Source organism: Heterodontus francisci, chromosome 30, assembly GCF_036365525.1.
Source record: "Heterodontus francisci isolate sHetFra1 chromosome 30, sHetFra1.hap1, whole genome shotgun sequence".
NCBI lineage: Eukaryota > Metazoa > Chordata > Chondrichthyes > Heterodontiformes > Heterodontidae > Heterodontus > Heterodontus francisci.
Genome location: NC_090400.1, coordinates 50,505,209 through 50,521,137, shown reverse-complemented (window position 1 = coordinate 50,521,137; position 15,929 = coordinate 50,505,209). Strand labels below are relative to the sequence as shown.

The 15,929-nt window shown below is 42.5% G+C and overlaps 1 protein-coding gene across 12 annotated transcripts in view; it reads left to right on the top strand.

Annotated features, from left to right (window-relative positions):
- Positions 1-15,929, top strand: part of ksr1a (kinase suppressor of ras 1a) — a 200,603-nt gene that overhangs the window by 148,513 nt on the left and 36,161 nt on the right. For all 12 annotated transcript variants that reach the window (XM_068010573.1, XM_068010569.1, XM_068010568.1 and 9 more), the window contains 2 exons: positions 7,091-7,550; positions 12,459-12,640. In XM_068010573.1, coding sequence (XP_067866674.1) covers positions 7,091-7,550; positions 12,459-12,640 — 642 coding nt within the window. The remainder of the gene's footprint in view (positions 1-7,090; positions 7,551-12,458; positions 12,641-15,929) is intronic.

Genomic DNA, 15,929 nt, shown 5'->3' with positions numbered 1-15,929 from the left:
AAATTATTGAACTCAATGTTCAGTCCGGCAGGCTGTAGTGTGCCTAATTGGTAAATGAGATTTTGTTCCTCGAGCTTGTGTTGATGTTCACTGGAACACTGCAGCAAGCCCAGGATGGAGATGTGGGCATGAGAGCAGGGGTGTGTGTTGGAATGGCAAGAGACGTGAAGCTCCAGGTCTTCTTTTCGGACTAAGCGAAGGTGTTCCGTAAAGCGGTCACCCAATCTGCGTTTTCCTCAATGTAGAGGAGACTGCATTGTGAGCAGAGAATACAGTATACTAAATTAAAAGAAGTACAAGTAAATCGCTGCTTCACCTGCAAGGAGTGTTTGGGGCCTTGGATAGTGAGGAGAGAGGAGGTAAAAGGGCAGGTATTACACCTCCTGCGATTTGCGTGGGAAGGGGGCAAGGTGTTGCAGGTAATGGAGGAGTGGACCAGGGTGAGGTGGAGGGAACGATCTCTTTGAAATGTTGACAGGGGAGGGCAGGGGAAGATGCATTAGGTAGTGGCATCATGCTGGAGGTGGCCGAAATGGCAGAGGATGATCCTTTGAATGTGGAGGCCTGTGGAGTGGAAAGTGAGGACAAAGGGAACCCTGTCATGGTTCTGGGAGGGAGGGGAATGGGTCGGACACGGTTGAGAGCCCTGTCAACCACAGTGGGGGGGAATCCTCGTTTGGTGAAAAAGGAAGACATATCAGAACTGCTGTTGTGGAAGGTTGCATCATTAGAGCAGATGCGTCGGAGACGGCGAAACTGGGAGAATGGAATGGAGTCCTTATAGCAGGCAGGGTGTGAAGAAGTGTAGTCAAGGTAGCTGTGGGAGTCGGTGGGCTTATAATGAATATTAGTAGACAGCCTATCCCCAGAGATGGAGACCGAGAAGTCGAGCAAGGGAACAGAAGGGAAGTGTCGGAAATGGACCATGTAAAGGTGAGAGAAGGGTGGGGAGGGAGCCTGAGTAGGATTGGAACAAGGAATGTTTGACATATCCCACAAAAAGACAGGCATAACTAGGACCCATGCAAGTACCCGTAGCAACACCTCTAACTTGAAGGAAGTGAGTGGAGTTGAAGGAAAAGTTGTTCAATGTGATAACAAGTTCAGCCTGGCGGTGGAGAGTGGTGGTGGATGGGGACTAGATGGGCCTCTGTTCAAGGAAGAAGCAGAGAGCCCTCAAACTGTCCTGGTGGGGGATGGAGGTATAGAGATTGGCCATCCATAGTGAAGAGGAGGCAGTTAGGGCCAGGAAACTGAAAATTGTCAAAATGGCGTAGGGCGTTGCAAGAACCACAGATGTAGGTGGGAAGAGGCTGGACCAGGGGAGAAAAGATAGAGTAAAGATAAGAAGGAATAAGTTCAGTGGCACAGGAACAGGCTAAAATGATTGGTCTGCCAGGACTGTCCTGTTTGTGGATTTTAGGAAGGAGGTAGAAGTGGGTGTCTGGGGTTGCGGGACTATGAGCTTGGAAGCTGTAGAGGGAAAATCTCCCGAGCAGATGAGGTCAGTTACAGTCCTGTGGACAGTAGCTTGATGTTCAATGGTGGGGTCATGGTCTAGGGGGAGGTAGGAACAAGTATCTGAGAGTTGACGCTCAGCCTCTGCAAGGTGACGGTCGGTACCCCAGACAACAACAGCACCACCCTTGTCTGCAGGTTTGATGACTATGTCGGGGTTAGACCTGAGAGAACGGAGTGCAGCAAGTTCAGAGGGAGACAAGTTGCAATGACTGAGGGGAGCAGAGAAATTGACATGACCGATGTTTTGCCAACAGTTTTTTAATGATAAGACCAAGAGTGGGTAGGAGGCCAGAGGGAAGGGTCCAGGTGGAGGGAGAATGCTGAAGGCAGGTGAATGGGTCTGCTGGTCGGGGGGAGGACTCCTGGTCAAAGAAGTGAGTCCGGAGGCGAAGGCGACGGAAGAACAGCTCAACATCATGCCGAGTACGAAATGTTGTGAAGTTGTCTCATTTTTGTAAGATCCCAAAGGTGATTTCTTTTTAAGGTTCTGAAAACTTCTTGTTTAATATTAAACTAGTGCATCTTGTTTTCAGTGACTTGCGCTGATATTGTGATTAGTTTGGTAATTTGCCCTGGCAAATGCTCACGTTAGTATTTTATTCCACGGAAAACTACAAAAGTGTGACGATTGTTTTTTATTTTGGAGCACAATGTATTTTTCTTGCTCTTTCATTTGATGGCTGTCAATAATCTGTGGAAGCATAGAAAGAAATATATTACCATAAAAAAAAATTTTGATACTAATGTCTAACAGTTAGCTATAGTTGCTAAATTTTCAATCAACAGATTGTCAAACTTGTCAGTTGGATATATACTGACTGCAAACGATTGTTAACTTTATTATCAGTGCAATTTTATTTGAGCTCTTTACATCGTTGCTCCCGCAAGGGTGGATAGGCAAGCTGCATTCCCCTTGCCAACATATCCCCGTTTGGCGAGCTAATAGATAATATGAAGTGTGTTATCGTGCGATCTGCAACCTCCCTCCACTCTCTTTTTCCCCCCCCCCCCCCCCCCCCCATCTTCTCCTTTCCAAGTTGGGTGGCACTGTCTTGGTATGTCTACAGTCAGGAACTAAATGGAACAGGGAATTGAACCTGTGCTCAACGTTCAACACCAATTATGTTTACTTAAATTCCTTTTCACCCCTTGACTAAGTTTTTTTCAGTAACCTACTCCCTGGAGTGTAAGGAAGTAACTCGTTCCTAGGCATGCTTATATCCTCCCTGAAATTTTGACCCAGGGTTTGTAATGTTACCACTCCAGAGATTGAGTTTATTTTATATGCTGAGCAGCAGGATTCCATATTAGCTGCAAAATGTAACCTGGTATGAGCTATGGTTTGCTGTTTGTAAATCACAAAATGCATTTTATCCAGGAACATGCATTGATTTTACAATGGTCTAAACACTATATCCTCAACTTTTTAAGTGATCAAGATAACTATTTTGAACATTTCTTAGTGTATTTGATTCATATTGGTTCTCACTTGTATGATGGCTAAAGAAGATTGTAAGTATGAAAGCAGAGCAGCTTTTAATGTAGAAAAATGATACAGGGTGCAACAGAGGTAAAATCAGACAGAAATGGTTGCTAATCCAAAGAAGGAATTTTTGGGTTGGGTGACCAAAAACTTGGTCCAAGAGGAGTAACCTCCAGTGACGAGCAATTTGTAGTGATCTGTGTTCAAATTCTGGCTAATTGTGAGCATCTATTTTATTCCCATGTGCATTGTAAGCATTACACCAGTGGTTAGTGGAAGCAGCATGCGATACAGGGCAAGCAATCCAGCAACCAACAAATCAGATCTAAGCTCTGCAGTCCTGCCGGATCCAGTCATGAATGGTAGTGGACAATTAAACAACTAACAGGAGGAGGAGGCTCCACAAAGATCCCCATCCTTAACATTGGGGGAGCCCAGCACATCAGTGCAAAAGACAAGGTTGAAGCATTTGCATCAATTTTCAGCCATAACTGTTGAGTGGATGATCCATCCTCTGGAGGTCCCCAGCATCGCAGATACCAGTCTTCAGCCAATTCGATTCACCCCATGTGATATCAAGAAACGGCTGAAGGCAATGGATACTGCAAAGACAATGGGCCCTGACAACATTCTGGCGATAGTACTGAAGACCTGTGCTCCAGAACTAGCCGTGCCCTAGCCAAGCTGTTCCAGTACAGCTATGACGCTGGCATCTACCCGGCAATGTGGAAAATTGCCCAGGTATGTCCTGTCCACAAAAAGCAAGAAAATCCAACCCAGCCAATTACTTCCCTATCATTCTACTCTCTCTCATAAGCCAAGTTTGTCGACAGTGCGATCAAGTGGCACGTGCTCAGCAATAACCTGCTCACTGATGATGAGTTTGGGTTCCACCAAGGCTGCTCAGCTCCTGACCTCATTATAGCCTTCATCCAAACATGGACAAAAGAGCTGAACTCCAGAGGTGAGGTGAGAGTGACTGCCCTTGACATCAAGGCAGCATTTGACTGAGAATGGCATCAAGGAACCCTAGCAAAACTGAAGTCAGTGAGAATCAGGGGAAAACTCTCCACTGGTGGGAGTCTTACCTAGTCCAAAGGGTTGTTGGAGGTCAATCATTTCAGTCCCAGGACATCACTGCAGGAGTGTCTCTGGGTAGTGTCCTAGGCCCAATCACTTTCAGCTGCTTCATCAATGACCTTCTCTCCATCATAAAGTCCGAAGTAGGGATGTTCGCCGATGATTGCACAATGCTCACCATTCGCGATGACTCAGATACTGAAGCAGTCCATGTCCATGTGCAGAAAGACCTGGACAGCATCCAAGCTTGGACTGATAAGTGGCAAGTAACATTCGCACCACACAAGTGCCAGGCAATGACCATCTCCAATAAGAGAGAATCTAACCATCTTCCCTTGATGTTCAACGGTAGTACTATCAATGAATCCCCCACTACCAACCTCCTGGGGGTTACCATTGACCAGAAAGTGAACTGGACCAGTTAAATAAATACTATGGCTACAAGAGCAGATCAGAAGCTAGGAATTCTACGGCGAGTAACTCACCTCCTGTCTCCTCAATGCCTCTGCACCATCTACAAGGCACAAGTAAGGAGTGTGGTGGAATACTCCCCACTTGCTTTGATGGGTGCCGCTCCAAAAATACTCAAAAAGCTCAACACCATGCAGGACAATGCAGCTCACTTGATTGTCACCCCATCCACCACCTTCAACATTCACTGCCTTCACCACTGACGCACAGTGGCAGCTGAGAGATTTTTTTTTTCACTTCGAGGTTGGTGAGCGTCTGGAACTCACTGCCTGAAAGAGTGGTTGAGGCAAAAGCCCTCATCGTATTTAAGCAGCACTTGGGTATGCACTTGAAGTGCCGTAACCTACTAGGCTACAGACCAAGAGCTGGCAAGTAGGATTTGGCTGGCACATACATGATGGGCAGAATGACCTTCTTCTGTACCATAAATTTTTGATTCTGTGACTAACAGGACTGGACAGACTGGATGCGCAGGATGTTCCTGATGACGGGGGAGTCCGGGACGAGGGGTCACAATCTAACAATAAGGGGTAAGCCATTTTGGACTGAGATGAGGAGGGATTTCTTCAGTGAACCTGTGGAATCCTCTACCACAGAAAGCATATGAGGCCAAATCATTAAATATATTCAAGAAGGAGTTAGTTATAGTTCTGAGGACAAAAGGAATCAAGGGATATGGGGAGAAAGCGGGAACAGGGTACTGAGTTTGGACGATCAGCCATGATTGTATTGAATGGCGGTGCAGGCTGGAAGGGCTGAATGGCCTACTCCTATTTTCAATGTCTATGTTTCTATTCTATGATGGCTACCATATTTACCCACTGAACCATTAGGAGAGCGGTAGCCTAGGAAATGTTATCTCTTTGATGGGGTTGGGGGTAGAAGGGGAATGGTTGTAAATATAGGGCAACCATTACAAGTTCAGATATTTATGAAAAAGAGTGGATCCTTTTGCGAAATAAGTCAAAGGTCATTCTTCCTGCTACCCACAATACGTCTACAAAGAACAGTACAGCACAGGAACAGGCCATTCGGCCCTCCAAGCCTGCGCCAATCTTGATGCCTGCCTAAACTAACACCTTCTGCACTTCCGGGGCCCATATCCCTCTATTCCCTTCCTATTCATATATTTGTCAAGATGTCTCTTAAAAACGTCGCTATTGTATCTGCTTCCACCACCTCCCCTGGCAGCAAGTGCCAGGCACTCTACCCTCTGTGTAAAAAATCTAGATGATGCTGAACAAGATTTCGGAATCTGGAATCAATACACAGGCAAAGATAATGAAGCAGACAGACATTTTAGATGCAAATATTAGACAAATCCATGAATCTTGTGAGTTTCAGCTGAAAACTGGCACTGGCTTCCCTAATAGGCATGCCTTGTGCTAACAATCCAACATACACAACACGGTTCTGTCTCTCTCCGCTCTAAAGCGGAATCTACTTCTGACCTAGAATTTCTACTTTAGTAATGTTCTGAAAATAACTATTAAAATAATACCCAAAATATTTTAAATAGATTTTTAGGAAAGATGGAATTAACATTTGCTTGCTGTGTTTTCGGTTCCATCATTATTTGAAAACTATTTTTCAACTATTTTTCACTTCAGGGTTTAAGTTTCATTGGCTTCTTCTGAGTGAATGCTGCTAAGATTGAGGATCTTTTGCTTGGAAGGTTGCAAGCACAAAGAAAGCTGTGCCCCATTCCAGCAAGACATAACCATCTGGCAAATGTTTGTGTCAAACATTGAGTAAAAATTGATGACTCATCTTTAATTCAGTTGCTCTTGTGTAGTATTGAGGAAATGCTGCATGCTCAGAGAAACTGTCCTCTTTAGGAGGTAGTTTAAATTGAGCTTCCATTAGTGTATTTTGCTGATTTTTGTTGGCCTGCATTTGAAGGAGAGCAGGAAACTTTTACCATGTTCTGACCATCATTCCTCCCTCGAGCAGAAGCAGCTGAAATGGTCAGTTCACTCATTGTTTTTAGATTTTGCTGCGATCGCCAACCAGTGGAAGGAAGCTATCATAATGCTTTCAATACAACTAAAATCAAAGCCCTATATGTATTGTTCCTTAAAAATACTTTTCTATGCAAGAGTTAACTTCTGGCTTAGTTTAACCAATGACCCATTGGGGCCCTACACAAAGGGATACAGAACCATGAAGTCTCTGCCAGTTAACGTGTAGACATGTAATAATCTGTATGTCAGTTTCCTTACATCTCACTTGCTTTCCTACTGTTTCCATTCTTCCTGTTATTCCTAAAACATAACAAATCTATAGAAGTTAGCATATACTGTGATAAAATTAATGAAATCTCTGAATCTGTGAATAAAATGGGTGATAACTGCCATTTGGTATTTTACCAAGTGTCAGATTGCTTGCCATGCTACTTTATTATTCACCTTTATTTACCCTTATTCTATTTTAAGTTTAGATTACCTGAAATGCATTGAAGTGTGGAGGAATTTTAAAGGCAAGTACTGCTGCATTAGTGAACTTTGATCTTTATTTTGTATTTCATTTAAACAGGTGGCGAGTTACAAGATGATACTGTTCTTTGGACTTCATCTGAAACAAGACGAGAAAGCAATACTGTACCTCCTTCGGAGCTGGGATGTCCTGTTAGTTCCAGACAGCTGCACAGTCCTTCCCCTGTTCCCAGACTAATTCACCCACAGCCACGTTCAATATCTGTCTCTGTTATTCCAACATCGGATTATATATGCTTGCCAAATCGGCCGGATAATTTAGTAGATCCCTTTTCGCAGTCTCCTCTACCAGGTCGGCGAACGTCAGGGGCTCAAACCATCACGACTACACCACCGGCCACTCCTCCCTCAAAGAAGAAATACCGATTTAAGCCACCCCGAACTCCGCCGCCACCTTCTCGGAAATTTATTCAGCTTTTTCCTGGTTTCTCAGGACTCACCAGGAGCAAATCTCATGAATCGCAACTGGGCAATAGAATAGATGAGGTACCAACAATTAAGTAAGTATGATTTCTGCATTCATTAATGCGATTTGATTAGCTTGTTTCCTATTAATGTGATGCATCTACAGTTTGTGTGCCTTTTTTGAGTCAGATTTCATTTGAAATGATTTTGCTAGATCAAAAGCTTCATCTGGCTGTAAAGGTTTTCTTGGATTGGAAGGGGTGGTGTTTGTATTTCATGATTTGAAATTTCCTGATCAAACAGTTGGTTGCACCTGGCATTGTTTGCGGAGGATGTGATAGTGTGCTAATTTGTACAGGTTGTGTACAGACCAAGCACAATAACAAGTATCTGTTGGATTAGTAAGGTTGGCAGTGAACACCTTTTTTAATTAACTACTTTTGGACACCTAATTTGCTCAAGTATTACTGAACAGTTAGATGTATCGTTATGTATGCACTTGACAGGCAAGGGAAGAAGATTGAACAGTTCTCTCTGTTTACTATTTCTCACTGAGATATGAAAGGTCAATAACTAAGCATTGCTTTTAATTTGCCATTGTGTTAATCAGTCTATTTGTAAGGTTTAACTCAAATTACATTTTAATTTCAAGTGATTAGTTTACTGTTTTACACAAGGTAACTCCTAAAAATACATTGCTTCACAATAATGGATCACAAAGTTTTGGTGATGTGATGGAGAATGAATAGAATATGGATCGGTGGAGCTAATCGGTGCATTTCCTTGTTAAAATCACATAGAAATAACATGTGAAACATGTTGTGGATGGACAGGGACATGAATTGAGTTTTAGGGCACTGGTTGGTGCTTGACGGTGCTAGTTGGCATTCTTGATCTCATTCTGAGACTCTGGTTCTTTATTTTTCCCTTAGCCCCGAGAGTTAAAGTCAAAAAGGGAAGGCCAGACTTGAGTTGTTTCCATGTGCCCCCTACTGTTCTTTTACAGAGTAGCATGGGGAAGAGAAGAAAGTTGTTCAGCTGAATGTTGACTGGTGGTGTACAGAGTCTTGTGTGAAATACCAGGCATTGGGGAAGCAAACATTGCAAATTTGGAGTCCAGGAATCCCAGCGAAGATAACCAGCCTACATGAATGACTAAAAGTAAGGTTTTTTCCAGGACTTTGTGCAGTGTGTGTTATGCTACAGCACAAAAAGGAGCTGGAAGTTCATGTACCCCACTCCTCTATGAAAGTGGATTATAGCAAGGCAGTTAGCTAAAACTCTTACACAATAACTTGTCCAGTGTTTCATTTTAAAAAGTATGTTGCACACCTCCGGCAATGCACATTCAATTCAAATCCTCTCCGGGGCTGGTTTGGTAACTTGGCTTGAGCCACCACGGAGATTTTGATTAGCCACGCATGTTGATTGTTTCTGGCAAATGATTATTTTAATAGTGACACCCAGGACCTAGATTCAAGATGATCAAAAATTATTAGAATGGTTCCCCTGATAGTCTAGCTGGTTGAACCTCGTTTGGTTCTGCGTGGAGTTTCTGGTCTCAGCCAAGGTTGTGATAGAGGAGCTACAATTGCACTTGGACTATAAGGGGAAAGTTGGCAAAAGTATCTGCTCTTCATTGCTAGCCAGAAAAACACATTGAATTATAAATATTGTATCAGGTGCCTCTTCAAGCTTGTTCTATTTTGAGTCTAATAACTCAGCAGAACTTTACATAGGTAATCTTTAGAGTACTGTATACAATGGCTCTTAGCACAATACAGAGAACCGCTTTATATGTGGATATATATTTGACGAGTGTTACTTATTAGTATGCTTTTGTATATTTATCAGGTATTAAACAATACATGATGGTAAGTCAATAAGTTGTAATTTTATTTGAAAGTTTAGATTGATTTCTTATCTTTAACTAATGTTGTGTCCCTTGTGTAACTAAGATTGAACCAATTAATCTTTCTGATGCAAAGCAAATCTTTCTTGCTGAGGTTGACCTGTCCCCAATAAGGCTGCTTCCTCAGTTTCCATTTTCAGAATGGGAGGGTGGGAATAATTTTGGAAAGGCTGAAGTCCAATAATGGGACTGGTATTGGGCAAGGGTTGAATATAACTTTCAGATAAGAAAAGGTGAGAGGGCTAACTTGAAGGGATCTAGCCAAGGAACCCAAGTTTGACAGGAAAAGCTGTAACAGAACAATGGATAATCTTTAAGGAAGAGATGTTTCATGTACAGGCGAGGTACATTCCAACAGAAGGGAAAGGCAGGGAAACCAAAGCCAGGGCTCCTTGGATGATGAGGGAGATAGAGAATGATGAAGGAAGAAAAAGGGGTGGATGATGCATGTCAGGTGAATTATTCAAGTGAAAACCAAACCAGATACAACCATTTGGGAAAGGAAGAGGAAAATGACATAAGACTGGCAAAGAGAGAATATGAGAATAGGATGGCAGTTAACAGAAAAGATAACCCAAAAATCTTCCACTGACTTAAATAATAAGTGGATAGCAAGAGGTGGGATGGGGTCTATTAGGGACAAAGAAGGTGATATGCGCTCAGAGGCGTAGGACAAGGCTAGAATACTTAATGAATACTTTGTATTGATGTTTACTAAGGAAGAGGATGCTGGCAAAATATCGGTAGAAGTGGAGAAAGTAGGGGTATTGGATGGGGTGAAAATTGATTGGCAGGATGTACTGGAAAGGCTGGCTATGCGTAGTGAATAAGTTACTTAGTCTGAATGGCTTGCATCCTACGTTGCTAATGGGGATGGAGATGGGGAAAGGCTTTTCATCTTCCAATCTTCCCTAGATATGGTGGAGGTATCACAGGATTGGAGGGTGGCAAATGTTGACACCCTTGTTCAAGAATGGGTGTAAGAGCATTCCTAGTAACTACAGGCCAGTTAGTTTAATATCACTGGTGGGTAAGGTTTCAGAAACAATAATCGGGGAAAGAATTAACAAGCACTTGGAGAGGTTTGAGTTAGTTTAAGAGAGCCAACACAGATTTGTAAAAGGCAGATCGTATTTGACTAATCAAATTGAATTTTTTTTGAAGTGACAGAGAAGGTTGATGAAGGGAATGTAGTGGATGTTGAGTACATTGATTTTAAGAAAGTGTTTGACAAGGTTCCACATAAAAGGCTGACTAACAAAATTTGAGGCTCATGGAGTAGGAGAGTCCATGTCTGCTTGGATAAAAAATTGGCTTAAGGACAGAAAACAGCATGTCGTGGTAAATGATTGTCAGATTGAAGGATGGTGGAGAGTGGTGTTCCCCAGGGGTCAGTGCCAGGACCACTGCTTTTTTTGATTTATATATAAATGACTTGGGTATTGGAATACAGAGTAAAATTTCAAAATTTGCCAATGACACAAAACTTGGAGGTGTGGCAAACAGTGAGGATGATATGAACCACCTACAACAGGACATAGAAAGGCGAGCAGAAGGGGCAGACAAGTGCCAGATGGAATTAAATACAGAGAAGTGTGAGGTGATGCATTTTGGCAGAAAGGATAGGAGTACAATATAGATTAAATAGCATAGTTGTAAACAATGTGCAGGGACAGAGGGGCATGGGAGTTCATGTGCATTGATCTTTAAAGGTGGCCGGACATATTGAGAGAGTCGTTAGCAAAGCATGTGGGTTCTTGCACTTGGTAAATAGAGGTATTGAGTATAAGAGTAGGGAAGTTATGCTCAAGCTTTAGAAAGTTCTGGTTAGGCACAACTAGGGTATTACGTCCACTTCTGGTCATCACAGTTTAGGAAGAATGTGAGAGTCCTTGAAACGGTGCGGAGGAGATTTCAGATTGGTTCCAGGAATGAAGGAATTTAACTATAAGGTTAGATTGGAGAAACTGAGTTTGTTCTCCTTGGAACAAAGGAGGTTGCGGGGAGAACTGATAGAGGTGTACAAGATTAAGACAGGTTTATTGTACCATTATCTGATGGTACAAGGGCTAGGGGGAGACAAAGATTTAAGATTTTGGGCAAGAGATGATGGGGGATGTGAGGAAGAACTTTTTTTTTTACACAATGAGTAGTTATGGCCTGCAACTTGCTGTGTACTCAGGTGGCAGAAGGGTAGATGATCAATGATTTCAAAAGGAAATTAGATACGTACTTGAGAGAAATAAACTTTCAGGCAACAGGGTTAGAGCGGGGGAATGGAATTGACTGGATTACTCTACAGAGAGCTGGCATGGACTCGATGGACCAAATGGCCGCCTCCTGTGCCATAATGACTCTATAATCTTGTGTTCTAATTATCAGAAGCAACATTTTCTCTATCAAACTCCACGATAAAGAGTGATGAGTAAAGACCCCAGGTTATATGGCAGTGCTATTGCTTAAATGTAGCAAGGAGCTGCTTTCACAGCATGATGTATAAAATAAACCAAGCATCATAGATATGTCAAGGAGACCTTCATTTATGAAAGCAATGCCAAACTTGTTGTTTTTTTACATTTTTTGTATTTTTAGATAAGCTATTGATTGAATTATGGATATCATTTTTATAAGTTTAAAATTAAGAAGCCATGGTCCCATGTCAGTTTGAGCAGTCACCATGTTTGCATTACAATGGAAAAGATTTATGCTGTGCACTAGTTTAGCAAACTTGTGAATTAGCGAACTGTTTAGTAAGAGTGCTCTTAAGATTTTGGCACACCTAGCCCTCAGGAAAAAGTCTGCGCACTCACCCAATGTGTCAACACGTCTTGATGTATCTGCATTCTGTTGTATAATTATGCACTTGCAAACCTCATAATTGAGTTGAAGTCATTTCACTGCTGTTCTCTGGTACTTAATGTGTCTCTGTAACTGACTTTGGTATGTGGGTCAATTATAATGGTATTCATGTCAATGTAGGCACAAATTTAATCTGTTAAATACAATTCATCACTTACAGCACAATTTTGAATAGATTTAATTGTTGCCAGTCAATGTAACTATTACTTAAACTTTTTTTTCTTCTTCCTAGGTTCGGTAAGAAAAACAAGTTTTTTCTCAATCTGAACATCAATGGAAGTGGCAGCAGTTGTGATGATATTGCTACCCGATCTCCCTTATTACCATGTAGGCCTTTCTTTCCTCAATCTATTGGGAGTTCTCACTGTCTTCCCACAACGCCTTGTCCATCTGATGACCGCAATTCTCCTAAAAGTTGGTATTTTAACATTAACACTGCTGAGGCATGCATTTTGTTTGGGTAGTTTGCTTTCATCACCAGATTAATTTGCGTCTGAGTGGCATAATCCTGCATGACCTGCTTGTCTTTCACTTTTGCATGATTTTTCTAAGTGGATGGAATGACTGGACAACTAATCAACACAGAAGCATTTTATTCTAATTGTTTTAGATATGCAGTGAATGTTGTCTCTCTTAAATGAAGCATGTTTCCTGTCAGTGCTTGTCCCTTTTCGAAAATATAATTTAATTTTGATATAATTCTTGCAATCCTTCTATGCCCTGCATCATTCCATGGCTGAGGAAGCAAGCAAGGGCATGATCAGCATTGCTCTTGAACAAACTACTGAGAAGTGTGTGAACAGCCAAAGAGTGTTTATAACTTGAGGACATCCATACAATCTTGGAGAAGTAACTAGCTGCACATTAGATAATTGTACCTGTGACGCAATGAATTGGACAGCTCAAATGCACATTAGTCTACCGCAGCTCTGAATAAACAAGATTAACTTGCATTGATGTCCTTTAATGCAGAACACACATCCCACAGTGTTTGAGTGGTATAAGGAATAATGAATCGTGAGCGAAAGGAAAAAGAATTGAGAATGCCCAAAAACTTGGTTCAAGAGAAGGGTTTTAAGGAGGGTCTCAAAGGGGGAGAGGAAAGTGAAGAGGCTGATGGGCATAGGAAGGGAATGCACGATTCTGAGGATTAGACAGTGGCAGGCATGGTTACCAATGATGGGGCAAAAGGGGGAATGCCCAAGAGGCTGGAGTCAGAGGAACAAAATAGTTCAGGAAAGGTTGTAGTACCTGGAGGAGATCATGGAGATAGGATGGGGCTAAGCCACAGCGTAATTCAAACACAAGGAGAGCATTTTTAATTTGAGGCAATGGGAGGACTGGGAACCAACAGTGTCTAGCAAGGAGAGGGTGATGGGTGAGTGTGACATGGTGCAGGGAAGAACATGAGCACCTTAGTTTTGAATGAGCTGATATTTATGGAGGATAGGAGGTGTGCCAGGAGAACATGAGAGTAACTGTGTCTGGAGGTGAGAAAGGCATGTGTGAGGGTTTCAATGGTAAATGGCTTGAAGTAAGGAAACAAACAATGTTCTGGAGCTATAAGATATTTATGATGGGGAGGATATACCATGGAGTCATTTATTTACAGCACTGAAGGAGGCCATTCGGCCCATCGAGTTCATGCCAGCTTTCCGCAGAGCAATCCAGTCAGTGCCACTCCCCCACTCAATCCCCATAGCCCTGCAAGTTTACTTCCTTCAAGCGCCCATCCAATTTCTTTTTAAAATTAGATTGTTTCTGCTTCCACTACCTTCGTGGGCAGAGAGTTCCAGGTCATTGCCACTTGCTGCATAAAAAAGTTCTTCCTCACATTCCCTCTGTATCTCTTTCCCAAAACCTTCAATCTGTGTCCCCTAGTCCTTGTACCATCAGTTAACGGGAACTGTTTTTCCTTGTCTAAATTACCTAAATCTATCATAATGTTTAACATCTCTATCAAATCTCCCCTCAATCTCCTTTACTCCATGGAGAACAGCCCCAGCTTTTCCAACCTAACCTTGTAACTAAAATCCCCCATCCCTGGAATGGGGTCAGAATCTTAGCTCAGGATCAAATAGAATGCCGAAACACGCAAGATTGGAAAATACAAATGAAATTAACAGAGTTGAGAACCAGACATAAAGCTTTAAAAAAAATTCTAAAATCTCTAACATTAATTATTTTCTGAGAAAATGAGACTCCACACTTGTAAAAATATTTTTTCAGGGCTAGAAGGGTTGTTCGGCAGTAATTATCACTTATCACTCCATTAAAAATTCACTTACTTCTGAATGTTCGAGCCCTAAATTTTCCTAATGTCGTTAGTGCAGAACTAGTGGGCAAGTAACCCAAATTTACGCTGGTGCATTATTTCAGTGTTGAGTCTGTCGGCGAGAACTGAAACTGCACACCCTGTTGAAGAGCAGTGTATCTCTGATAGCAACTTCTGAATTTCTGTGTTTACCTGCACCCATGCAGACTCCAGAAGTTGCTGTCTGATTTACCCAGTACTGCAGTGAGCGCCGTTAGCCTTACCATTATTTTTTTATCCCAAAATCCGCCCCTTTATTGCTTTGTCACCAGATCCCCCAAAAACCACCCCAGCCCCCCAAACAAGAAAATACCATTCTTAAATTAAATTGATAGCCTGTTTTCCCTCTACTTTTTGTGGCCTCCTCATGCTGCTCCTCAGGGCCAGAGGGCAGCAAGGCAACCTGCTCCTCTCTCTTTTATATAATATAATAAATAAAAACAAGAAATGCTGGAATCACTCAGCAGGTCTGGCAGCATCTGTGGAAAGAGAAACAGAGTTAACGTTTCGGGTCAGTGACCCTTCTTTGGAACTGACAAATATTAAAAATGTCACAGGTTATAAGCAAGTGAGGTGGGGGTGGGGCAAGAGATAACAAAGGAGAAGGTGTAGATTGGACAAGGCCACATAGCTGACAAAAAGGTCATGGAGCAAAGGCAAACAATATGTTAATGGTGTGTTGAAAGACAAAGCATTAGTACAGAAAAGGTGTTAACGGACTGAATATTGAACAGCAACAAGTGCAAACATGGAAAAAAAACAGTGGGTAAGCAAACTGAACAAACTAAGATGAAATGAAATAAATGCAAAAAAAAGGTTGTAAAAAAAGAAAAAACAACTAAAAATGAAAGTAAAATGGGGGGCTGTCATGCTCTGAAATTATTGAACTCAATGTTCAGTCCGGCAGGCTGTAGTGTGCCTAATCGGTAGATGAGATGCTGTTCCTCGAGCTTACGTTGATGTTCACTGGAACACTGCAGCAATCCCAGGACAGAGATGTGAGCAGGGGGGAGTGTTGAAATGGCAAGTAACCGGAAGTTCAGAGTCCTGCTTGCGGACTGAGCGGATGTGTTCCGCAAAGCGGTCACCCAGTCTGCGCTTGGTCTCCCCAATGTAGAGGAGACCACATTGTGAGCAGCGAATACAGTATACTACATTGAAAGAAGTACAAGTAAATCGCTGCTTCACCTGAAAGGAGTGTTTGGGGCCTGGGATAGTGAGGAGAGAGGAGGTAAATGGGCAGGTATTACACCTCCTGCGATTGCAGGGGAAGGTGCCATGGGACGGGGCCGAAGTGGTGGGGGTAATGGAGGAGTGGACCAGGGTGTCGCGGAGGGAACGATCCCTTCGGAATGCTGACTGGAAGGTAGGGGAAGATGCGTTTGGTAG